Source organism: Entelurus aequoreus, linkage group LG06 (assembly GCF_033978785.1).
Source record: "Entelurus aequoreus isolate RoL-2023_Sb linkage group LG06, RoL_Eaeq_v1.1, whole genome shotgun sequence".
NCBI lineage: Eukaryota > Metazoa > Chordata > Actinopteri > Syngnathiformes > Syngnathidae > Entelurus > Entelurus aequoreus.
Window position 1 is genome coordinate 9,901,127 of NC_084736.1, and position 27,507 is coordinate 9,928,633.

The following is a 27,507-nucleotide window of genomic DNA, read 5'->3' on the forward strand; positions in this document are numbered from 1 at the left end:
TTTTAATTTATTTATCTTATTTTACTTTATTAATTTTTAAAAAAAGGACCTTATCTTCACCATACCTGGTTGTCCAAATTAGACATAATAATGTGTTAATTCCACAACTGTATATATCGGTATCGATTGATATCGGTAATTAAGAGTTGGACGATATCGGCAAAAAAGCCATTATCGGACATCCCTAATTTTTAGGATTAAAAGGTTGAGAGTACAACTTGAACAAAAATGAAAACGAATAAAATCCATCCTGTTGAATTAGAAGAACACTTTTAATTACTGATTTTGTTGCATTTCTCAGCCCGCCTTCATAGCTTGACACACAATAGATGTTGTGGCAATCATCAGCGGCGCAATTAAACTCATCATCCGGCGGCGTGCGCTCATTGTTCACGGATCAGAGGTCCGTCGCGGCCTCGCTCGTCCCGACGTTCGCCGCAATTATCCTCGCCTTTGCCCGCTATTTCCAATCAGCGCCGTGATTGATTCCAATCCACAACTGGCAGGAGCGCAACTTAACCCTAAATGTTTGTTTTTTTTCCCCCCTCTGTATTTTTCAGGACCACCAAAAGCTGACGGAGAAGCTCTGCTCCAGGGAGCGCACGTAATGCCAATGCTGGACGGGGATGAAGAGCACGTCGCCGGGACGCAGGACGCACTCCTGGTACGGAGCCTTGGGGAACTCCGGGAAGCGCTCCGTGTCCGGGTTCTCCACGTCCACCTGTGCCGTGATAGGGTCAGTGCTGCACTGCAAAAACTGAATTCTAAGTAAGATTAAATATCTCAAATAAGGGTGATATTTGCTTATTTTCTGTCTGATAAGATAATTCTTCTCAATAAGCAGATTTTATGTTAGAGTGTTTTACTTGTTTTAAGGGTTTTGGTCCTAAATGATCTCAGTCAGATATTACAGCTAGTTGCTGAGATTTGATGACCTATATTGAGTCAAACATGCTTGAAACTAGAATATCAACTGTTGCAAAGCTGCGTCATCAACACTCACAAGTATAAAACTATTTTTTTAAAGTAATAATTTCTTACTTCAAGCATGAAAAAAAAAATCATGATGCCGAGCGCATATCATTATGTCAAGATAATGGCACTAGCATTTACTTATTTTAAGAATATATTTCAACATATTAAGCAAAAAGGTCTCTTTTTTTTCTACCAAGAAAAGTGCACTTGCTATTAGTGAGAATTTACTTATTTTAAGGTATTTTTGGGTTCATTGAGGTTAGCTAATTTTGCTTGTTTTGGAAAGTCTTGACAAGCCAAATTTTCTTGTTCTATTAGCAGATAATTGTGCTTAGTTCAAGTAAAATACCCCTCATTTTTGTATTGTTTTTGAACACTGACTTTTTGCAGTGTAGTAATAAATATGTTTTATAATTAATAACTTTTTCCCTGGTGTCTCCATCAGGTGGTCGGACGCAAAAGTCTTAAACATATATGCATTCTCCACAAGTGTTTTACTTGTTTTAAGGGTTTTGGTCCTAAATGATCTCAGTAAGATATTACAGCTTGTTGCTGAGATTTGATGACCTATATTGAGTAAAACATGCTTGAAACTAGAATATCAACTGTTGCAAAGCTGTGTCATCAACACTCACAAGTAGAGAGCCGATAAATGCTTTAAAATGTAATATCGAAAATTATCGGTATCGTTTTTTTTTATTGTCGGTATTGTTTTTTTTTAAATACATTTTTTATTTATTTTTTTATTTTTATTAAATCAACATAAAAAACACAAGATACACTTACAATTAGTGCACCAACCCAAAAAACCTCCCTCCCCCATTCACACTCATTCACACAAAAGGGTTGTTTATTTCTGTTATTAATATTCTGGTAGGTTCCTACATTATATATCAATATATATCCATACAGTCTGCAAGGGATACAGTCCGTAAGCACACATGATTGTGCGTGCTGCTGGTCCACTAATAGTATTAAGCTTTAACAGTTAATTTGACTCATTTTCATTAATTACTAGTTTCTATGTAACTGTTTTTATATTGTTTTACTTTCTTTTTTAGTCAAGAAAATGTTTTTTATTTATTTATCTTATTGTATTTTTTTTTTTAAAAAGGACTTTATCTTCACCATACCTGGTTGTCCAAATTAGACATAATAATGTGTTAATTCCACGACTGTATATATCGGTATCGGTTGATATCAGTATCGGTAATTAAAGAGTTGGACAATATCGGAATATCGGATATTGGCAAAAAGCCATTATCGGACATCCCTAGTTACAAGTATAAAACTACTTTTTCAAAGTAATAATTTCTTACTTCAAGCATGAAAAAAAATCATGATGCCGAGCGCATGTCATTATGTCAAGATAATGGCACTAGCATTTACTTCATTTAAGAATATTTTTCACCATATTGAGCAAAAAGGTCTCTTTTTTTTCTACCTAGAAAAGTGCACTTGTTATTAGTGAGAATATACTTATTTTAAGGTATTTTTGGGTTCATTGAGGTTAGCTAATTTTGCTTGTTTTGGAAAGTCTTGACAAGCCAAATTGTCTTGTTCTATTGGCAGATAATTTTGCTTAGTTCAAGTAAAATACCCCTCATTTTTGCATTTTTTTTTCTTGTTTTTGAACACTGACTTTTTGCAGCGTGAGAGCGTGTTAACGAGGCGTGCGTCAGCCGTACCTGGCTGGTGTTGTGAAGGAGCGTAGAGGGATGCGGGTACACCTTGTCCGAGTCCTCCGGGGAGTACAGGCGGATGTATTTGCGTCCGACCACCTGATGGAGACACGGGGGGGGGGAAAGTTATTAAATTATAAAACATATTTATAACTACACTGCAAAAAGTCAGTGTTCAAAAACAAGGAAGAAAAAAAATACAAAAATGAGGGGTATTTTATTTGAACTAAGCAAAATTATCTGCCAATAGAACAAGAAAAGTTTGCCTAGTCAAGACTTTCCAAAACAAATAAAATTAGCTAACTTCAATGAACCCAAAAATACCTTAAAATAAGTATATTCTCACTAATAACAAGTGCACTTTTCTTGGTAGAAAAAAAAAAAAAAAAGAGACCTTTTTGCTCAATATGTTGAAAAATATTCTTAAATGAAGTAAATGCTAGTGTCGTTATCTTGACATAATGATATGCACTCGGCATTACATTTCTTCAAACCAGCAAACTTATACTAAAAACTAATTTATTGTTCTTAATGGAAAGGCAACAAGGCAACCGCTTGTCACTCTCGGGGTCTCCTAGCCGCTCAGGCAAATCATATTGTCTAAAAATGCATTTTTCCATCGATAACATGACATCATCGCGCCAAGTGCGTGCTCTTTCAGTCAATTAGTGCACATATATACAGCCCGGCCCCCGGCCAAAATTTTTTTAGTCATAATTTTGAAGAATTTATCTGAATGTGCATGAACTATTTCTGTTCAAAATTGTTAGAAATGTCAAATGTTTAAATATTAACCAACTGTACTACTATATGAGTACGTGTTTTCTATTGTTTCATTGAAAATAAAACAGCAAAGTCCATTTGGCTGTCATCTGTTTTAATTATGAGACACAATTGTGTCAAAATCATGATTTTTTTTTTTTTCATGATTGATATAAGAAATGATTACTTTAAAAAAGTAGTTTTATACTTGTGAGTGTTGATGACACAGCTTTGCAACAGTTGATATTCTAGTTTCAAGCATGTTTTACTCAATATAAGTCATAACATCTCAGCTACAAGCTATAATATCTTACTGAGATCATTTAGGAGCAAAACACTTAAAACAAGTAAAACACTAACATAAAATCTGCTTAGTGAAAAGAATGATCTTATCAGACAGAAAATAAGCAAATATCACCCTTATTTGAAATATTTAATCTTACTTAGATTTCAGTTTTTGCAGTGCATGTGGCCGCGTCATTTCCAAAAAAATGCTAGCTAAGATCCAAGATGGCCGACATAGTTTTGTCAAGCCTTCAAAACTAGCAAATGTTTCAATGGAAGAGGTCAACGGTCATTTCAGTGTTGTTGGGTTAGTTTGTCTGTTTCCCCATCAACTATCTGCCCAGACTCCAGTGGGTTAAATGGATTTTTTAAAAGCATACCAATCCCACCCACCTCATCCCCCGTCCCGTCATGTTGCCAAGGTTACCTGCGCCAGGAAGTTCTGCTGAGGGTCCTGGTGGAGCGGGGACACGGTGCCCGCAGGCCCAAACCACGCATTCACCGTCACGTCATCTTCGTCTCCATCACCCAGGCAGCAGTAATCAGGGAGACGGATATCGTCCTTCAATTCTGGTATCTATGGCAACAGCAGTTGTGTTTTTTTTCCTTCTGTGATATCTAACAATTTGACGATGAACTCGTTGTCAGACGTTTATTTTGTTGGTTCGCGTTCAACAACCGGGACACTAATTGAAAAAGAACGATGCCAGCTTTAATTAAAGCCCGGAAAAAATAGATTTAGGATGACGAACACAAAGCATCGTTACTAATTAGGCAATTATTGCCTTTTTGGAAAAGGTTGACGCGGACAACACAAACTCCACAGTGAAAGTGGAGTGAGAATAATAAAATAATAAATATACCGTATTTTTCGGACCATAGGGCGGGTCTAGTCAGGTTTTTTTTCATACAAAAGGCGCACCGGATTATAAGACGCATTAAAAGGGGTCATATTTTTTTTTTTTGTAAATGTAAAACACTTCCTTGTGGTCTACATAACATGTAATGGTGGTTCTTTGGTCAAAATGTTGCATAGATGAGGTTTTACATCTTCAAGCGGATTTCTGACAGTCGCTTCAGGATGCGCCGTTTTGTGGGCGGGTCTTATTTACGTGGCTCACCTTCGACAGCGTCTTCTCCCCGTCATCTTTGTTGTAGCGGTGTAGCGTGCAAGGACGGGAGTGGAAGAAGTGTCAAAAGATGGCGCTAACTGTTTTAATGACATTCAGACTTTACTTGAATCAACAATCCTGTGAAAAACCGTCCGACCGGAACTCTCTAGCAACTAAAGTTCCTTGGGTGAATAATGTAAACTCACTACACCGGTATGTTTTAGCGCTTTCATGGCGAGTTTACTGACGGATATAAGTAAGAACTTTACACTACTTTATATTAGAAATGCCAACAGCGGAGGATGAATGTCCCATAACAAGAAGATAGAGAAAAAGAAGAAGCTTATCGACTACAGGGTCAGCAAGGACTACTAAGGCGGACGCGCGCAATTTTCAGGACTTATGCAGATCCCAAATACAGATCAGCAGGTACCAGAAGGTAAGAAAAGTTGGTTTTGCATAATATTGCAAAACAAAACGCCAGACAATGTCTTACCTTATACACCAGGGGTCACCAACCTTTTTGAAACCAAGAGCTACTTCTTGGGTACTGATTAATGCGAAGGGCTACCAGTTTGATACACACTTAAATAAATTGCCAGAAATAGCCAATTTGCTCAATTTACTTTTAACTCTATGTTATTATTAATAATTAATGATATTTACACTTAATTGAACGGTTTAAAAGAGGAGAAAACACGAAAAAAATTAATATTAAATTTTGAAACTAAGTTCATCTTCAATTTCGACTCTTTAAAATTCAAAATTCAAACGAAAAAAAGAAGAGAAAAACTTAAAAAAAGAATTTATGGAACATCATTAATAATTTTTCCTGATTAAGATTAATTTTAGAATTTTGATGACATGTTTTAAATAGGTTAAAATCCAATCTGCACTTTGTTAGAATATATAACAAATTGGACCAAGCTATATTTCTAACAAAGACAAATCATTATTTCTTCTAGATTTTCCAGAACAAAAATTTTAAAAGAAATTCAAAAGACTTTGAAATAAGATTTTAATTTGATTCTACAGATTTTCTAGATTTGCCAGAATAATTTTTTTGAATTTTAATCATAATAAGTTTGAAGAAATATTTCACAAATATTCTTCGTCGAAAAAACAGAAGCTAAAATGAAGAATTAAATTAAAATGTGTTTATTATTCTTTACACACAAAAAAATACATTTACTTTAACATTGATTTAAATTGTCAGGAAAGAAGAGGAAGGAATTTAAAAGGTAAATGTGTTTAAAAATCCTAAAATAATTTTTAAGGTTGTATTTTTTCTCTAAAATTGTCTTTCTGAAAGTTATAAGAAGCAAAGTAAAAAAAATAATGAATTTATTTAAACAAGTGAAGACCAAGTCTTTAAAATATTTTCTTGGATTTTTTAATTCTATTTGAGTTTTGTCTCTCTTAGAATTAAAAATGTCGGGCAAAGTGAGACCAGCTTGCTAGTAAATAAATGCAATTAAAAAAATAGAGGCAGCTTACTGGTAAGTGCTGCTATTTGAGCTATTTTTAGAACAGGCCAGCGGGCTACTCATCTGGTCCTTACGGGCTACCTGGTGCCCGCGGGCACCGCGTTGGTGACCCCTGTTATACACACACCATAATAATACTCCTACGTTGAAGCACAGTACAATCCATCAAGCGGTGCGGCTTCATAGCTTACCAAAGTCGTACTAAAACATTTTGATAGATTTTTGAGCGCCGTGTGTAAATAAATGATAAATGGGTTATACTTGTATAGCGTTTTTCTACCTCTACTCAAAGCGCTTTGACAGTATTTCCACATTCACCCATTCACACACTGATGGCGGGAGCTGCCATGCAAGGCGCTAACCAGCAGCCATCAGGAGCAAGGGTGAAGTGTCTTGCCCAAGGACACAACGGACGTGACTAGGATGGTAGAAGGTGTAATGTTCTATATTTTCAATGAAACATATGGTGGTGTTTACTTGAGTCATATTGCAGTCTACACTTATCTCTTGTGTGTGACTGCCATTATATTGCAGTCTACATGTATCTCGTGTTGGATCTCGTGTTGGTCATGTATGATGTCTTTTTGTTATTTTTGTTTAAATGTACGGCGGTGAAAATGAATTTCCCCAACGGGGAACAATAAATCTAAATCTAAAATCTACATGTATCTCTTATGTGTGGCTACCATCTACTGGTCACACTTATCATTACACCATGTACCAAAGAAAATAGCTTTGAGGTCGGTAAGCAAAACCAGAATTATTCCGTGCATTAGGCGCACCGGCTTATAAGGTGCACTGTCGAGTTTTGAGAAAGAAAAAAAAGGATTTTAAGTGCGCCTTATAGTCAGGAAAATACAGAATTGGTAATCCATCCATCCATCCATTTTCTACCGCTTGTCCCTTTTGGGGTCGTGGGGTGTGCTGGAGCCTATCTCAGCTGCATTCGGGCGGAAGGCGGGGTACACGCCGGACAAGTCGCCACCTCATCTCAGGGCCAACACAGATAGACCGACAACATTCACACAACTGTCACAATTGTATGAACATTTTTTTTTAAAAGAGTTTTCATTTCATATTTTTTTCCCACATTTACTGACTGTGCTTACCTGTTCAAACAGCTGATGCTGAGCTAGATAGCCGCAGACGGTCGCCGCGTCCTCTTGTGAGGTGTCACTCTGCACCGAAAAAAATTAAAAAAAATTAAAAAAAATGTCAGTTTCAGAAATTCCATCCAACTTACCATTTTGGAAACATATCTATCGATGAATTCACTGAGCGTCATCAGCTTTTGGGACCACTCCTCGTCCGTGTACCTGGAGCCCAGCTCCACGGGGACAGTCCGGCACCCCGCCACAGACCTCAAGTAGTCTACACTTTGGGCACAAGGACGTTACATTTGTTTATGTCGACATGGCAAAATGTATTGAAACCAGTTTACACTCCAAGGCAATGAAAGAGAAAAGTGGCCGACAGCAGCTGACTGTCGGCTGTGGAAATTGCCTGTTAGACATCCTTCACATCTAGACTCCGCCAGCTTCTCTGTCCACTCAGTCGGATAAGTGCACTTAGCTGCTCGACAAATGCGAGTCAGCTTGATTACTCGAGTGTTTAACAGTGCTGTAGGGAGAATAACTGCTGGACATGGAGACAAAATGTCTGCACTTTTACATCTTGTTATGAATATGACACTTCCTCTAATAAGCAGTTGTATTTACATTTTTCTGTGGTTACGTGCAACTTCTCATTCACTGGTTTCGATACGCCACCATGCAAGACCTTCAGGTTTAATTTCATGTGTGCAGTAAAAATAGGTGTACCGACAAATAAAATAAATGTAAATAATTTTAATTAAATAAAATATATAGATAACAATAATAACTCAGGGTAATAATTCGAGATGCCGATATATGCGTTAAAATGTAATATCGGAAATTATCGGCATCGTTTTTTTTATTATCGGTATCGTTTTTTTTATTTTTTATTAAATCAACATAAAAAACACAAGATACACTTACAATTAGTGCACCAACCCAAAAAACCTCCTTCCCCCATTCATTCATTCACACAAAAGGGTTGTTTATTTCTGTTTTTAATATTCTGGTTCCTACATTATATATCAATATATATCAATACAGTCTGCAAGGGATACAGTCCGTAAGCACACATGATTGTGCGTGCTGCTGGTCCACTAATAGTACTAACCTTTAACAGTTAATTTTACTAATTTTCATTCATTACTAGTTTCTATGTAACTGTTTTTATATTGTTGTACTTTCTTTTTTATTCAAGAAAATGTTTTTAATTTATTTATCTTATTTTACTAATTTTTTTAAAAAGTACCTTATCTTCACCATACCTGGTTGTCCAAATTAGGCATAATAATGTGTTAATTCCACGACTGCATATATCGGTTGATATCGGTATCAGTAATTAAAGAGTTGGACAATATCGGAATATCGGATATCGGCAAAAAGCCATTATCGGACATCCCTAGTAATAATAATAGATGTTATTTGTAAAAAGCACTTTACATTGAGGAAACAACCTCAAAGTGCTACAGTGTATTAAAAAAATAAAAAGATAATAAAAAATCAATAAAAATAAAAACTAGAACAGGCAAATAGCTAGAACTAGTATGCATATATCTAAAAAAAAAAAGAGGCTTTTTTAAAAAGAAGGGTTTTTAAGCCTTTTTTAAAAGCATCCACAGTCTGTGGTGCCCTCAGGTGGTCAGGGAGAGCGTTTCACAGACTGGGAGCGACGGAGCAGAAAGCCCATTATTCGTAGCTTTGTCCTTGGAGGTTGGAGGAGGTTAGCCTGTCCGGAGCGGAGGTGTCGAGTGGAGGATTTGGGGGTGAGTAGTTCTTTGAGGTAGAGGGGGACATTTTCCATATTCCATATTCTTCCCAGGATTTTTTAATTAGATGCTACCTTGAAGTGACACTATTATTATTCTCACATTATTGTCATTACATTAATTTTAAAAATAATAATGAAATAAAATTGTATTACAAAAATTACCCAAAAATTCCAACAAATGAAACTGTTATTTTGTCTTTTTTTTTTTATTTTTATACTTAAAATACCACTACTAATACTAATACAGTATGTTATAAGAATACTACAGATACAAATGATCTGTAAGGTTGGAAGCTGAAGGTTTAATTAGGATTTTCTCCTGATTACACATTTTATAGCAATCTAAATTCAACATAAATCCTATTTCTGTCAAATCTCAATGTTTCAATGTTTATTTATATAGCCCTAAATCACAAGTGTCTCAAAGGGCTGCACAAGCCACAACGACATCCTCGGTACAGAGCCCACATAAATCTAATCGGATCAGGTTCTACTTTAATAACTATATAAGTACGCTTCATTTATTAACCGTGTTACAAAAAAGGTCAGTTGGAATAATACATAATTTTGGATATAGAAAACACTCACCCCTTTTATTTATTGAATCAAAAATATTGAAATTCAATGATTTGATGCATTTGCAAACAGCCAAAATGATGTACGAAGCAAACTATAACCTGCTACCCAATCATCTTCAACACTTCTTCTCAACAAAAGAGGAGCAACTTTAGAGAAAAATCCAATTTGAAACATTATTATGCACATACAACACTTAATACTTTTAGCATATCAGTATGTGGAATTACTGATATGCTTTTCCTTCAAAAATAAGGACATTTCAATGTGACCCCAAACTTTTGAACGGTAGTGTATATGTTTGCCAATAAAAAGCAGCGTTCACTGTAAAAATGTATTAACAATATAAACTCAAACCTCCAGGGGTGCTCATTGAGAGCCGGCCAGTGTTCAATGGTCCCCTCTAAGACCACCGCTTTTAGTGGAAGCAGGTAATTGTTCTTGAAGCTCTCCAGAGACGGACATTTCACTCTGGGTATTGCCAAATCTTTCCGGATCAGCGGAACATTTGGACATGCCAACTTAATTCTCTGTTAAAACAAAATGTTATTAGAGGCGTTGTTTTGCCAATGTGCAAACCACAACACTAACCTTGACCTCAGGATGTTCTCTTTCACTCTCATTTTTGGTGTCTTTGCTGACTTCCTTTTGCAGTACTTGGACCAGAGCCTGCAGTCTATCATCCATGATCGCCGCACCCATTAGCAGACCCATGTCACAGGTGCGAACGGCCTGCAGGAGGTCCTCCTCTGCGGGCTGCTCTCCGCACAAGGCACACACCTTAAAGAGGCAACCGTACGAGTAGACCCGTCTCCACTCCTTGTCCACGTCGCGCCACGTCCCCGTGTTCAGCTTCTCCCAGGAGACGTCCAGGATGATCTGAGCGTTGAGAAGGCGAGCGGCGGACCCTGTGTCTGTGTAGAGTTGCCGCCTGCACCGCCTCAGCACGTCCAGGACGCTCGCCTCCACCTTGTCGTCAAAGTGTAACGAGAAGTGGTCCTCGTCGGCCGGAAGAAGGGTGGAGATCTTGGACCAGGTGGCGGCCATGAGGTGAGCAATGACACACCTGATGGCACAATGAAAGGTGCATTGACATTAGATTCAAGTATGTGTAACCGAATTTTAAAGAAGGTACATTTAATTATAAAATTTGAGGATTTGCAAATGTTATATATTTAGTAAGGGTCTAACGGTACGTGTATTTCAGTGTTTCCCACACATTCATGTATTTGTGGCGGCCCGCCACGAAATAATTACGTCCACCACAAATAGATTTTTTTTTTGTTTTTTTTTGTCCTGTCCAGCTTCTCAGGCAAATCATATAGTTGATGTAGATGCCCATATAGGCTGTTCAGATTTACTTTACAAAAGAGAAGTGTAGGATACTTCTCTTGTTGCCTTATTTGTATTTGACCACTACTGTTTTCTGTTTATTTGTTACTGACTGTGGCAGGACACCTCCGCCTCTGTTTCACTTTATGTTGCTGGTAAATAATATGGTTGTAGTAGTAGGCTAAAGTTAAATTATTTAGTATGCACTAATTAAAGGGGCAGAGCTTTAAGAGACATTTTAGCTTTTATATTTTATAAGATATATTTTTTGTAAGGACCACAATTAATAAATATATTTCAGTGAATAACTTATTGTTCAAATCTGTATATAAATATGTACATAAAGTGTTGTAATTATATTGTAAAATGGATGGATGGATGGACGTTTAAAACAAAACTGTTATTATTAATTAGTAAGTACACGTTTTTTGAGCCTTTTTAGAGAAAATCATATCATTGTAGTAAATTATGCAAATTACTCGATGATGTCATGGTGACCACGCCCATAGCCACGCCCATACCGCCACAGGTATCTTGGCAGTTTATGGGAAACACTGTATTTGTATTGAACCATTTCGGTACGGGGGGTTCGGTTCGGAACGGAGGTGCACCGGACGAGTTTCCACACGGACATATTAAGTAGCGCACCGCACGTTGTGTAAACAATGCACACCGAGGCAAAACACACGGCATGCTAGGAACGACCGGGCTACTACAACATGCAAAAACCAGAGCTGGAAGACCCTCCTGCCTCGTTAAGATCTCCCGTTTGGGAACATTTTGGCTTCTCGGTGCGATACAACAATGGAGGACGAGAGGTGGACAAAGCGAAAGCGGTTTGCCGACATTGTTCAGCAGCGGTAGGGTCAAACATGCTAACCCATTTGAAGCGGCACCACCCCCAAGTGAACATCGCTTCAACGGAGAGAAAGAGGAGTGTGGTGCAAACTCAGCTCCCCACCGCATTCAAGCAGCCTCTCCTCGGCGAGTCAGGCAGGGCTAATGCAATAACAAATGCCGTTGGTGTTTTTATAGCAGCATATTTAAAACCATATTGCATTAAAAACTAGATTTTGACCCACTTCTATGGTGGAAGAACAATGAGCCCATATATCCTCTTGCTGCCAAGTTAGCCAGGCACTACCTCGCCATACCTGCTACCTCCGTGCCCAGCCAAAGGGTATTTTGCACAGCTGGAGACATTTTAACTGCAAGCAGGTCTGCTCTTTCTGCAGACAATGTGGATAAACTGATTTTTCTGGCAAAAAACATGAACATTGAGTGAAAGTCACCAGGGTTAAAGGCCGGGGAGGAAAAAGAAAAGTTAATCTGAGGCTGAGTTGACTTGAAACTGTTTAATTTTGCACATTTTATTTAATCTGAGCAACTTGAAGCAGTTTAATGTTGCACTTTATATGTGGAAAGGTTTTGTTAAGAAACCAATTCTGCGCCTTATCTTATTTAGTTTTTATTTTATATATGTTGACTGCATTAACCCTGGCAATGGACCCTGTGTGTATATGTATGTTATTGTTATGCTTAGCATTCATGACTGCCTGCTGTTGCACTGATCAGCCTAGTGGTGGCTCACATCCATCACACACACAGCTCTTTTAAAGCAATGTTAGAAGGATAAAGCCATTGTTTACAAATTTTGGTAAATAAATAAGCAAAACATGTATATTTTTTTGTTTTCTTACTGTACCGAAAATGAACCGAACCGTGACCTCTAAACCGAGGTACGTACCGAACCGAAATTTTTGTGTACCGTTACACCCCTAATATTTAGTTAGTAAAAAATCTGCATTTAAAAAAATTCAAATAAAATGTATACCCCACTTCAACCAGAAATTACATATAGAGTACTATTACATCCTTTTTGAGTTATTGATTGAAACTTGTATTAGTAGATTGCAAAGGAAGAGAACACATTTTATGAAACAGTAGTTTACACAGTACAGTACATATTCCGTACAATTGACCACTAAATAGTAACACCCGAATACGTTTTTCAACTTGTTTAAGTCGGGGTCCACGTTAATCAATTCATGGTAGTCCTAATACCCTGTTTTAACTTTATTAGTCCAAAAAGTAGTAAACACGATACACAAAATGTTATTGTTTACCTTGTAAAAGCGCAGCTGTGTTCCTTAAATGCGTCTCTTTGCCATGAAGAGCACTGTCCGACCGCCTTGAACGGCAGCAGTTACGACAAACAATAAATGTACATAAAATATAAAACTGTCGGTTTGAATATGTTTATAATTAACGACGGGGCTACAGCAGGATGATAATTAAAAAAAAAAAGCCTAAATACAAACGTTCGGAGCTCTAGCAGCGTCAAGACGGGGCTGAGTGTATCGACAAAAACAAACCGGAAGGAAACTATGGTTCCTCATTAATGTGTTCCGCCGTGGGTACACGTTGACGTCACTGGAAAAAAAAAGTAGCTATTGTTACGATAATCTGAATGACGAGTTAATGGAAAAAATGTGTTAAATTAAAAATAATTTATAAAATATAATAACCACATTAATTTGTTTTTAACAAAAGTAGGGTAGTGGATTTAATTTTGTTAAAAAAAAAAAAGTAGATATTTTATTTAGATAAAAATTAAATCCACAACCCCCAGGGCAGCACGGTGTTACAGGAGTTAGTGCATGTGCCTCCAAAGACATGCAGCTGGGGATAGGATGATTGACAAATCTAAATTGGCCCTAGTGTGTGAATGTGAGTGCGAATGTTGTCTATCTGTCTTGGCCCTGCCATGAGGCGACTGTTGGGCGGTATAGCTCGGTTGGTGGAGTGGCCGTGCCAGCAACTTGAGGGTTCCAGGTTCGATCCCCGCTTCCGCCATCCTAGTCTCTGCCGTCGTGTCCTTGGGCAAGACACTTTACCCACCTGCTCCCAGTGCCACCCACACTGGTTTAAATGTAACTTAGATATTGGGTTTCACTATGTGAAGCGCTTTGAGTCACTAGAGAAAAAGCGCTATATAAATATAATTCACTTGTCCAGGGTGTACCCCACCTTCTGCCCGAGATAGGCTCCAGCACCTTCCGCCACCCCGAAAGTGACAAGCGGTAGAAAATGGATGGAAATCCACAACCCCACCATGTAAAATGACTTTTAGTTTAATGCCTGAACTGGTTGAATTTAGAGAGACAGTGGATAGTTACTACTAGAGATGTCCGATAATATCGGACTGCCGATATTATCGGCCGATAAATGCTTTAAAATGTAATATCGGAAATTATCGGTATCGGTTTCAAAAAGTAACATTTATGACTTTTTATAACGCCGCTGTACGGAGTGGTATACGGACGTAGGGAAAAGTACAGAGCGCCAATAAACCTTAAAGGCACTGCCATATCTACGGCTTTTCACACACACAAGTGAATGCAAGGCATACTTGGTCAACAGCCATACAGGTCACACTGAGGGTGGCCGTATAAACAACTTTAACACTGTTACAAATACGCGCCACACTGTGAACCCACACCAAACAAGAATGACAAACACATTTCGGGAGAACATCCGCACCGTAACACAACATAAACACAACAGAACAAATACCCAGAACCCCTTGCAGCATTACTCTTCCGGGACGCTACAATATACACCCCCCGCTACCTCCTTACCCACCCCCCTTCCCACCTCAACCTCCTCATGCTCTCTCAGGGAGAGCATTTCCCGAATTCCAAGCTGCTGTTTTGAGGCATGTTAAAAAAAATAATGCACTTTGTGACTTCAATATAAAATATGGCAGTGTCATGTTGGCATTTTTTTTAGGGATGTTCGATAATGGCTTTTTTGCTGATATCCGATATTCCGATATTGTCCAACTCTTAATTACCGATACCGATATCAACCGATACCGATATATACAGTCGTGGAATTAACACATTATTATGCCTAATTTGGACATAATTAATTAATTATAAAATCATTAATAAATAATGAATAAAATAATTAATAAATAATTAATAAAATAAAATGAGATAAATAAATTAAAAACATTTTCTTGAATAAAAAAGAAAGTAAAACAATATAAAAACACTTACATAGAAACTAGTAATTAATGAAAATGAGTAAAATTAACTGTTAAAGGTTAGTACTATTAGTGGACCAGCAGCACGCACAATCATGTGTGCTTACGGACTGTATTCCTTGCAGACTGTATTGATATATATTGATATATAATGTAGGAACCAGAATATTAATAACAGAAAGAAACAACCCTTTTGTGTAAATGGGGGAGGGAGGTTTTTTTGGGTTGGTGCACTAATTGTAAGTGTATCTTGTGTTTTTTATGTTGATTTAATTAAAAAATAAAATAATAAAATTTAAAAAAAACGATACCGATAATAAAAAAAACGATACCGATAATTTCCGATATTAAGTTTTTTAAAAGCATTTATCGGCCGGGCGATATTATCGGACATCTCTAATTTTTTTCCATAACTTGAGTTGATTTATTTTGGAAAACCTTGTTACATTGTTTAATGCATCCAGCGGGGCATCGCAACAAAATTAGGCATAATAATGTGTTAATTCCACGACTGTGTATATCGGTATCGGTTGATATCGGAATCGGTAATTAAGAGTTGGACAATATCCGGATACCGGCAAAAAAGCCATTATTGGACATCTCTAGTTACTACATTTAATAGCAGAAACATACCATGAATTGTTTAACGTGGACCCCGACTTAAACAAGCTAAAAAACTTATTCGGGTGTTACCATTTAGTGGTCAATTGTACGGAATATGTAGTGTACTAATAAAAGTTTCAATCAATCAATCAATACATGCAGCACAGTTACATTTCAGCGTTATACATTTTGTATTTTATCAAATGTAAAAAAAATAAAATAAAAATGCAGACAGGTTTTATTTACACAAATTCGCACAAATTACAGGGTGCAAATCAAGGTTATTACACAGACATTTAGTTTCCCCTTTTTCTGTGGCGACAGAAGCTTTTATGTAAATAGCAGTTATTCCCAGAAGGCAGATAGATATGTATAGTGTCTCCTCATGCAAAGCTAAAACAATAATTGGATTTGTCTTCCCGATGTCACCGAGATAGTTGAGCTCCTTTTTGTACGCGATAGATTTTTTTCCAGCAAGGGTGAAGTCTGAGCAAACATGATAGGGACCCCTTCGGCAGGCAAGTCTGTAACGTGAGCGCGCGCCGCACCATTATCAAATGTCAAACACTATGAAATTCAAATATTCCGCCTGCAAAATGTTCCTTTATTCACGGCGCTCGGGAAGACGCGGGCCGTATTTTCAAGAATCACACGGCAGGGTGTTGAAGTGATTCATGCCTTTTCTCCTTTTTGTGTCTTTTAGCCAGGGATGTTGTGTAATTTCAATTTTGAGACTAAAAGGTATTATTTGAGACAAAACTTTTCTGAGCTAACGTAGCTTTCAAAGAAAAAAACCCAGAAGCTGTAACAAGGAAGACTCTTGATAACGTAGGTCGCAGTTTTAAAATGAGACCGCAATAACCATCAATCAATCAATCGATGTTTATTTATATAGCCCTAAATCACAAGTGTCTCAAAGGGCTGCACAAGCCACAACGACATCCGCGGTTCAGAGCCCACATAAGGGCAAGGATAAACTCACAACCCAGTGGGATGTCAATGTGAATGACTATGAGAAACCTTGGAGAGGACCACAGATGTGGCGACCAGTGCCATGGACGTCGAGTGGATCTAGCATAATAGTGTGAGAGTCCAGTCTATAGTGGATCTAGCATAATAGTGTGAGAGTCCAGTCCATAGTGGATCTAACATAATAGTGAGAGTCCAGTCCATAGTGGATCTAACATAATAGTGAGAGTCCAGTCCGTAGTGGATCTAACATAATAATGTGAGAGTCCAGTCCATAGTGGATCTAACATAATAATGTGAGAGTCCAGTCCATAGTGGATCTAACATAATAGTGTGAGAGTCCAGTCCATTGTGGATCTAGCATAATAGTGTGAGAGTCCAGTCCATAGTGGATCTGACATAATAGTGAGAGAGTCCAGTCCATAGTGGATCTAACTTAATAGTGTGAGAGTACAGTCCATAGTGGATCTAACATAATAGTGAGTCCAGTCCATAGTGGATCTAGCATAATAGTGAGAGTCCAGTCCATAGTGGATCTAGCATAATAGTGTGAGAGTCCAGTCCATAGTGGATCTAACATAATAGTGTGAGTGTCCAGTCCATAGTGAATCTAGCATAGTAGTGTGAGAGTCCAGTCCATAGTCGATCTAGCATAATAGTGTGAGAGTCCAGTCCATAGTGGATCTAGCATAATAGTGTGAGAGTCCAGTCCATAGTGGATCTAGCATAATAGTGTGAGAGTCCAGTCCATAGTGGATCTAACATTATAGTGTGAGAGTCCAGTCCATAGTGGATCTAACATTATAGTGTGAGAGTCCAGTCCATAGTGGATCTAACATAATAGTGATAGTCCAGTCCATAGTGGATCTAGCATAATAGTGTGAGAGTCCAGTCCATAGTGGATCTAACATAATAGTGAGAGTCCAGTCCATAGTGGATCTAACATAATAGTGTGAGTGTCCAGTCCATAGTGGATCTAACATAATAGTGTGAGTGTCCAGTCCATAGTGAATCTAGCATAGTAGTGTGAGAGTCCAGTCCATAGTCGATCTAGCATAATAGTGTGAGAGTCCAGTCCATAGTGGATCTAGCATAATAGTGTGAGAGTCCAGTCCATAGTGGATCTAACATAATAGTGTGAGAGTCCAGTCCATAGTGGATCTAACATAATAGTGTGAGAGTCCAGTCCATAGTGGATCTAACATAATAGTGAGAGTCCAGTCCATAGTGGATCTAACATAATAGTGAGAGTCCAGTCCATAGTGGATCTAGCATAATAGTGTGAGAGTCCAGTCCATAGTGGATCTAACATAATAGTGAGAGTCCAGTCCATAGTGGATCTAACATAATAGTGTGAGTGTCCAGTCCATAGTGGATCTAACATAATAGTGTGAGTGTCCAGTCCATAGTGAATCTAGCATAGTAGTGTGAGAGTCCAGTCCATAGTGGATCTAGCATAATAGTGTGAGAGTCCAGTCCATAGTGGATCTAGCATAATAGTGTGAGAGTCCAGTCCATAGTGGATCTAACATAATAGTGTGAGAGTCCAGTCCATAGTGGATCTAACATAATAGTGTGAGAGTCCAGTCCATTGTGGATCTAGCATTAGAGTGTGAGAGTCCAGTCCATAGTGGATCTAGCATAATAGTGTGAGAGTCCAGTCCATAGTGGATCTAACATAATAGTGAGAGTCCAGTCCATAGTGGATCTAACATAATAGTGAGAGTCCAGTCCATAGTGGATCTAACATAATAGTGTGAGAGTCCATAGTGGATCTAGCATAATAGTGTGAGAGTCCAGTCCATAGTGGATCTAACATAATAGTGTGAGAGTCCAGTCCACAGTGGATCTAACATAATATTGTGAGAGTCCAGTCCATAGTGGATCTAACATAATAGTGTGAGAGTCCAGTCCATAGTGGATCTAACATAATAGTGTGAGTGTCCAGTCCATAGTGAATCTAGCATAGTAGTGTGAGAGTCCAGTCCATAGTGGATCTAGCATAATAGTGTGAGAGTCCAGTCCATAGTGGATCTAGCATAATAGTGTGAGAGTCCAGTCCATAGTGGATCTAGCATAATAGTGTGAGAGTCCAGTCCATAGTGTACCTAACATAATAGCGAGAGAGTCCAGTCCATAGTGGATCTAACATAATAGGCAAGGCAAGGCAAGGCAACTTTATTTGTATAGCGCTTTTCATACACAAGGCAGACTCAAAGTGCTTCACAGACAACAAAGTGAAATGAAAGAAAATAAAAGCAAAATTAAAATGCAGACAATAAAAATAAAAACAGTGCAGACGTTAAAAGTTAAAAGATTAAAAGATTTAGCTGAAAGCTAAGGTGAACATAAAAGTCTTCAGTCTAGTTTTAAAAGTAGTGAGAGTTGGGGAGAGTCTGACATCTTCAGGAAGTTTATTCCAGCTATGTGTTGCATAGTGACTGAATGATGATCTCCCTTGATTTGAGTTTACTCTTGGAACCGCTAACAGATTGGTCTCAGAAGATCTTAGTGATCTAGAGGTGATAAGCATGCACCCATCAAGAAGCTCACCGTCAGATCTGTCAAAGCCCCTTGGCTTGACTCTGACCTGAGAAACTTGATGAAAGATAGAGATATACGGAAAAGAGTTGCAGTAGATTCAGGTAGCTCAGAGGACTGGCTAGCATATCGCTCTTTAAGAAACAAAGTCACCAAATTAAATAAACAGAAAAAAAGGGTGTACTACCAATCTAGAATTGAAGAAATTAAACATGATGGAAAACAACTTTGGAGTACTCTCAATCAAATCATGGGTAGAGATAAAATGGGAAAAACACCAGCATTTATTGAATCAGGTGAAGGCTTTATCACCAAGCCCAAAGAAATTGCTGATTACTTCAACAATTATTTCATAAGTAAAGTTGATACTATAAGAAATGGCATGCTGCCTGTAAATTGTATTCTATCTGAGTCACTTATTAAAAATGATATCATGCAGGACAAAAAATGTAAATTTGAATTCTCAGTCACTAATGTATTGGAAATTGAAAATCTATTGTCTGAGTTGAAATCTAACAAACCTTGTGGTCATGATAATCTAGATAGTAGACTTTTAAAATTGTCAGCTGGAATAATAGCCAGTCCGATATGTTATATTTTTAACTTAAGTTTTAAAGAAGGAATCTATCCTCAAATATGGAAGGTTGCTAGAGTAACTCCTCTACCAAAAAATAGGAAAGAAGCATTCACTGGATCGAATAGTAGGCCAATTAGCATTTTACCAGTATTAGGAAAATTAATGGAAACAATTATATTTAAGCAAATTCAAAATTATTTCTCTATAAATGACATTAATTCAGACTTTCAACATGCATATAAAACTGGCCATTCAACATGCACAGCTCTCACACAATTAACAGATGACTGGCTAAAACAAATTGACAGTAAATTATTAGTTGGCACAGTGCTATTAGATTTTAGTGCTGCTTTTGATATTATTGACCACAAACTACTACTTATAAAACTGTCTGCTTATGGTTTTAAACTCTCAGCGATTAACTGGATGAAAAGCTACCTAGTCAACAGACAGCAGTGTGTCATGTTCAATGGAACCCTTTCAAATATTAAAACATTATATTGTGGTATTCCCCAGGGAAGTTGCCTGGGACCTTTATTATACTCAATATTTGTAAATGATATGTCATGTATTTTAAAGAATGGTTGCTGTGCAATTTACGCAGATGACACAACAATATATGCTTATGCTGATAATTGCACAGACCTGAGCAGTATACTACAAGACAAGGTTATGCAGATTTCTAAATGGGTTACAGAAAATAAGATGAAACTTAATATTTCCAAAACAAAATGTCTTGTTATTTGCTCAAAACATGCTCATAGAAAAGAACGCATATTGAATGTTTCTTTGAACGGAGTTCATATTGAACAAGTTAAAGAAGCCAGGTTGCTGGGAGTTACAATAGATGAAAGACTATCTTGGGCCACTCACATTAATAACATAGTAACAAAAATGAGCAGAAGCATCTCAATCATAAGAAGAAGTGCCTATTTTTTAACTAACACAACTACGAAACAAGTTATACAATCCCTTGTATTGTCACATATTGACTACTGCCCAGCAATCTGGTCTAATGCATCTAAACAAGAACTCAATAAAATCCAGCTTACCCAAAACAGAGCTGCCAGACTCGCTCTCCATTGCTCATTTAGGACCGGCGTTGAGATCATGCATAATGAATTGTCATGGATGAGAGTTGGTGAAAGAGTAGCGTGTAGTTTGATTCTATTTTTAAAAACAATCTATACATACCATAAACCTTCATATCTGTATTCTCAGCTGTTGCTTGCTAGTGAAAGTCACAACTATGGTACCAGGTTAGCCCTAAGAGGTGCTTTCACCCGTCTTAAACCCAAAAGTGATGTTTTGAAAAAGACTGTAATGTATAGGGCAATCACTTACTGGAATCGACTTCCACAATATTTGGTATCAATCACCAGCAGAGTGGGTTTTAAGAATAGACTAAGAGGAGAAGTATTGCGGAAAGAGATTATTCTAGATTGTACCTAATGTCATGACTGTTTTTATTGACTATTTTATTGATTATGGGACAAGCAGTAGAAAATGGTGGAGGGAACTTTTTTCGTCACTTATTGTTTGTCTTTGGTACACTAATGTATATATTTTAGGCCATTGGTTCTTTGTTTTTTGTTTTTTTTTGCAAAAATATATATATATCTATTTTTATATTGCTCTTTTTATCTTTGTTATGAACAATATTATGTAAACTCGAAGTTATTATTATTTTTTTGGTTCTTTGTTGTTGCTATTTTTGTATTACAACATTTTATTATTTGATCATGTTGTACTGCATTTTAATCTTTTGTTTTGTGATTGTGTGATGTTTTTGCCTGGACCCCAGGAAGAATAGTCTCCACTGCGGTGTAGACTAATGGGGATCCTTAATAAACTAAACTAAACTAGAGGGCGTATATAGTGGGAGCATATCAGTAATATACTTCGGCCCTAGACCATGTAGTGATTTATATGTGAGCAGGAGGATTTTGAAATCTATTCTCTGATGTACAGGGAGCCAATGTAAGGATTTGAGAATTGGTGTAATGTGCTCACATTTTTTGGTCTTTGTTAGAACTCTAGCAGCAGCGTTTTGAACAAGCTGTAGCTGCCTGACAGTTTTTTTGGGAAGACCTGCAAGGAGACCATTACAATAGTCTAGCCTACTGGTAATAAAGGCATGTACAAGTTTTTCTAAGTCTTGAGCTGACATGAGCCCTCTAAGTCTTTTTACATTTTTGAGGTGATAGTAGGCCGATTTTGTTACTGATTTGATGTGACTGTCGAAATGTAAATCAGAATCTAAAATAACCCCAAGATTTCTGGCTTTATTTGAGGTTTTCAGGGACAGTGATTGAAGGTGTTGGATGACTTTAAACCTTTCTTTTTTAGCACCAAAAACAATTATCTCAGTTTTATCTTCATTTAGTTGTAGGAAATTTTGGCACATCCAGTGTTTGACTTGCTCAATGCACTGGCACAGAAGATCTATGGGGCGATAGTCATTTGGTGATAGCGCTACATAGATTTGGGTGTCATCGGCATAGCAATGATGGTCAATGTTATTATTTTGCATGATTTGTCCTAGTGGGAGCATATAGATGTTAAATAAAGTCGGCCCCAAGATTGAACCTTGGGGGACTCCACACGTTACGTTGGTTGGTTCTGATACAAAGTCACCAATGGAAACAAAATAGTTCCTATCTTGTAGATATGACTTGAACCAGCTTAAAACTGTGCCTGAGATCCCCACCCAGTTTTCCAACCTGTCCAAAAGTATTGAGTGGTCGACAGTGTCAAATGCAGCACTGAGGTCCAAAAGCATTAATACTGAAGTTTTGCCAGAGTCTGTGTTTAGACGGATGTCATTTATAACTTTAAGAAGGGCCGTCTCTGTGCTATGAAGAGGTCGAAATCCTGACTGGAAGTTGTTGTGGCAGCCAGTAGAAGCCAAGAAGTGATTTAGTTGTTGGAGGACAACTTTCTCAATTATTTTACTTATGAATGGTAGATTTGAAATTGGTCTGTAGTTGTTGATAACAGAGGCATCTAGGCTCTGCTTTTTTAGAAGAGGTTTAATGACTGCAGTTTTGAAAGCCTTCGGGAAATTGCCCGATTTAATAGAATTATTAACTATTTGCAAGATGTCTGTTGATAGGCAGTCAAAAACATTCTTAAAGAAGTTGGTAATAGTGAGAGTCCAGTCCATAGTGTACCTAACATAATAGTGAGAGAGTCCAGTCCATAGTGGATCTAACATAATAGTGAGAGTCTAGTCCATAGTGGATCTAACATAATAGTGAGAGTCCAGTCCATATGTGTTATATGTGTTTTATGTCGTACGTTTGCACCAAGAAAAATTCCTAGTTTGTGAACCCGTTCTCAAACAATGGCAATAAAACTATTCTGATTCTGATTCTGATTCTGATAGTGGATCTAACATAATAGTGTGAGAGTCCAGTCCATAGTGGATCTAACATAATAGTGAGAGTCCAGTTCATAGTGGATCTAGCATAATAGTGTGAGAGTCCAGTCCATAGTGGATCTAGCATAATAGTGTGAGAGTCCAGTCCATAGTGGATCTAACATAATAGTGTGAGAGTCCAGTCCATAGTGGATCTAACATAATAGTGAGAGTCCAGTCCATAGTGGATCTAACATAATAGTGTGAGAGTCCAGTCCATAGTGGATCTAACATATTAGTGAGAGTCCAGTCCATAGTGGATCTAACATAATAGTGTGAGAGTCCAGTCCATTGTGGATCCAACATAATAGTGAGATATAGCCAAAACTGATCAATCAATCAATCAATGTTTATTTATATAGCCCTAAATCACAAGTGTCTCAAAGGGCTGCACAAGCCACAACGACATCCTCCGTTCAGAGCCCACATAAGGGCAAGGAAAAACTCACAACCCAGTGGGACGTCGATGAGAATGACTATGAGAAACCTTGGAGAGGACCACAGATGTGGGTACCCCCCCCCCCCCCCGCACCCCCCTCTAGGAGAGACCGGATGCAATGGACATTGAGTGGGTCTGACATAATATTGTGAAAGTCCAGTCCATAGTGGATCTAACATAATATTGAGAGTCCAGTCCATAGTAGATCTAACATAATAGTGAGAGTCCAGTCCATAGTGGATCTAACATAATAGTGAGAGTCCAGTCCATAGTGGGGCCAGCAGGAGACCATCCCGAGCGGAGACAGGTCAGCAGCGCAGAGATGTCCCCAACTGATGCACAGGCGAGCGGTCCACTCCGGGTCCCGACTCTGGACAGCCAGTACTTCATTCATGGCCACCGGACCTGTGTCCCCCCCCCCTCCACAAGGGAGAGGGGGGCAGAGGAGAAAAGAAAAGAAACGGCAGATCAACTGGTCTAAAAAGGGGGTCTATTTAAAGGCTAGAGTATACAAATGAGTTTTAAGATGGGACTTAAATGCTTCTATAACGGGTGGTCTCAGCCGATCAGACATGCTCCATTTGTTTCTCGATGGTATGCAGGGAAAATAAAGCTCACACCCCATGATGTGGATACTGTGTTTGCACATACAGGATGTGATGGTGGTGGAGGAAGGGCAGGATAACGTTTTATAGTAGATCCCCTGCATAGTCACACGATTTAGCATTTGTAACCCCGCAAATATGTTTTTGGCTGTTTTGTCCGCAGTAAACACATCTGACAATAGTGTAAAATTCAGGCCCGATCATACTTGGGCGGAACATACTTGTGTACAGCCGTGTCCAGGCCGATATTATCGGCCGATAAATGCTTTAAAATGTAATATCGGAAATTATCGGTATCGGTTTCAAAAAGTAAAATTAATGACTTTTTAAAACTCCGCTGTGCGTAGCGGTACATATCCGGTAAAACACGGACGTAGGGCATACTTGCCAACCCTCCCGACTTACCCGGGGGACTCACGATTTTCAGTGCCCCTCCCGAAAATCTCCCGGGGCAACCATTCTCCCGAATTTCTCCCGATTTCCACCCGGACAACATTATTGGGGGCGTGTCTTAAAGGCACTGCCTTTAGCGTCCTCTCCAACCTGTCGTCACGTCCGCTTTTCCTCCATACAAACAGCGTGCCGGCCCAGTCACATAATATATGCGGCTTTTACACACACATAAGTGAATGCCATGCATACTTGGTCAACAGCCATACAGGTCACACTGAGGGTGACCGTATAAACAACTTTAACACTGTTACAAATATGCGCCACACTGTGAACCCACACCAAACAAGAATCCATCCATCCATCCATCCATCCATCCATCTATCCATCCATCCATCCATCTTCTTCCGCTTATCCGAGGTCGGGTCGCGGGGGCAGCAGCCTAAGCAGGGAAACCCAGACTTCCCTCTCCCCAGCCACTTCGTCCAGCTCTTCCCGGGGGATCCCGAGGCGTTCCCAGGCCAGCCGGGAGACATAGTCTTCCGAACGTGTCCTGGGTCTTCCCCGTGGCCTCCTACCGGTCGGACGTGCCCTAAACACCTCCTGACCAGATGCCCGAACCACCTCATCTGGCTCCTCTCGATGTGGAGGAGCAGCAGCTTTACTTTGAGCTGATTGATTTTTTTTTTTGATTGAGACTTTTATTAGTAGGTTGCACAGTGAAGTACATATTCCGTACAATTGACCACTAAATGGTAACACCCGAATAAGTTTTTCAACTTGTTTAAGTCGGGGTCCACTTAAATTGATTCATGATACAGATATATACTATCATATATACTATCATCATAATACAGTCATCACACAAGATAATCACATTGAATTATTTACATTATTTACAATCAGGGGTGTGGAGGGAGGGGGTGGGGGGGCAGGGGGGGATATGGACATCAAGTAGTGGACATAGAGAGAGAGAGAGAGAGAGAGATCAGAAGGCATAAGAAAAAGAAAAAGTATCTGCATTTGATTGTTTACATTTGATTATTAGCAATCCGGGGAGGGTGTTAGTTTAGGGTTGTAGCTGCCTGGAGGTGAACTTTTATTGCGGTTTTGAAGGAGGATAGAGATGCCCTTTCTTTTATACCTGTTGGGAGCGCATTCCACATTGATGTGGCATAGAAAGAGAATGAGTTAAGACCTTTGTTAGTTCGGAATCCGGGTTTAACGTGGTTAGTGGAGCTCCCCCTGGTGTTGTGGTTATGGCGGTCATTTACGTTAAGGAAGTAGTTTGACATGTACTTCGGTATCAGGGAGGTGTAGCGGATTTTATAGACTAGGCTCAGTGCAAGTTGTTTAACTCTGTCCTCCACCTTGAGCCAGCCCACTTTAGAGAAGTGGGTAGGAGTGAGGTGGGATCTGATGTGGAGGTCTAGAAGTAACCTGACTAGCTTGTTCTGAGATGTTTGGAGTTTAGATTTGAGGGTTTTGGAGGTGCTAGGGTACCAGGAGGTGCATGCGTAATCGAAAAAGGGTTGAACGAGAGTTCCCGCCAGAATCCTCAAGGTGCTTTTGTTGACCAGAGAGGAAATTCTGTAGAGAAATCTCGTTCGTTGGTTAACCTTTTTGATTACCCCCGGATGGCAGAGCTTCTCACCCTATCTCTAAGGGAGAGCCCCGCCACCCGGCGGAGGAAACTCATTTCAGCAGCTTGTACCCGTGATCTTGTCCTTTCGGTCATAACCCAAAGCTCATGACCATAGGTGAGGATGGGAACGTAGATCGACTGGTAAATTGAGAGCTTTGCCTTCCGGCTCAGCTCCTTCTTCACCACAACGGATCGATACAGCGTCCGCATTACTGAATACGCCGCACCGATCCGCCTGTCGATCTCACGATCCACTCTTCCCTCACTCGTAAACAAGACTCCGAGGTACTTGAACTCCGCCACTTGGGGCAGGGTCTCCTCTGCAACCCGGAGATGGCACTCCACCCTTTTCCGGGCGAGAACCATGGACTCTGACTTGGAGGTGCTGATTCTCATCCCAGTCGCTTCACACCGATCCAGTGAGAGCTGAAGATCCTGGCCAGATGAAGCCATCAGGACCACATCATCTGCAAAAAGCAGAGACCTAATCCTGCAGCCACCAAACCAGGTCCCCTCAACGCCTTGACTGCGCCTAGAAATTCTGTCCATAAAAGTTATGAACAGAATCGGTGACAAAGGGCAGCCTTGGCGGAGTCCAACCCTCACTGGAAACGTGTCCGACTTACTGCCGGCAATGCGGACCAAACTCTGGCACTGATCGTACAGGGAGCGGACCAAACAAGAATGACAAACACATTTCGGGAGAACATCCGCACCGTAACACAACAGAACAAATACCCAGAACCCCTTGCAGCACTAACTCTTCCGGGACGCTACAATATACACCCCGGCTACCACAAAACCCCGCCCCCCAACCTCTCCCACCTCAAAACCCGCCCACCTAAACCTCCTCATGTCCCAAACTGCCGAGTATTGAGCCCCGATCAATAATTCTTTGTTCTTCTTATACTCCAAGAGACAAAAAAAGGTTGTGACAGTCCCTCGCTGTCGTGCGGGTTCCGAGGACCATCAAGGAACGACATTCTGCGAGCAGGTGTAGACTTCTTTATGTAGACTTCTTTATTTTGCAATAAGAAAAAGTCTCTTCGGGTTGCTTTTCAGCCTCGCCGTTCGTCTTCACGCTCGCTCCTCCGCTCCAGCTCTTCAGCTGCGTGCGTCGTCGTCTTCCTCGCGCTGGCTTTCGCTCTCGCTCTGCCACCATCAACGACCATCAACAACCCCCTTCTCCTTCC

At 39.2% G+C, this 27,507-nt stretch overlaps 1 protein-coding gene across 1 annotated transcript; it reads right to left on the bottom strand.

Annotated features, from left to right (window-relative positions):
• Nucleotides 1–253: 253 nt before the first annotated feature.
• Nucleotides 254–13,450, bottom strand: kdm8 (lysine (K)-specific demethylase 8). The gene is made up of 8 exons (XM_062049392.1): nt 13,200–13,450; nt 10,333–10,807; nt 10,099–10,271; nt 7,547–7,679; nt 7,413–7,481; nt 4,132–4,281; nt 2,664–2,756; nt 254–721 (listed from the first exon to the last, which is right to left on the bottom strand). Exons 2-8 carry the CDS (start codon nt 10,786–10,788, stop codon nt 557–559), a joined length of 1,239 nt encoding a protein of 412 aa, XP_061905376.1. The 5' UTR covers nt 10,789–10,807; nt 13,200–13,450; the 3' UTR covers nt 254–556.
• Between the last annotated feature and the right edge of the window lie 14,057 nt (nt 13,451–27,507).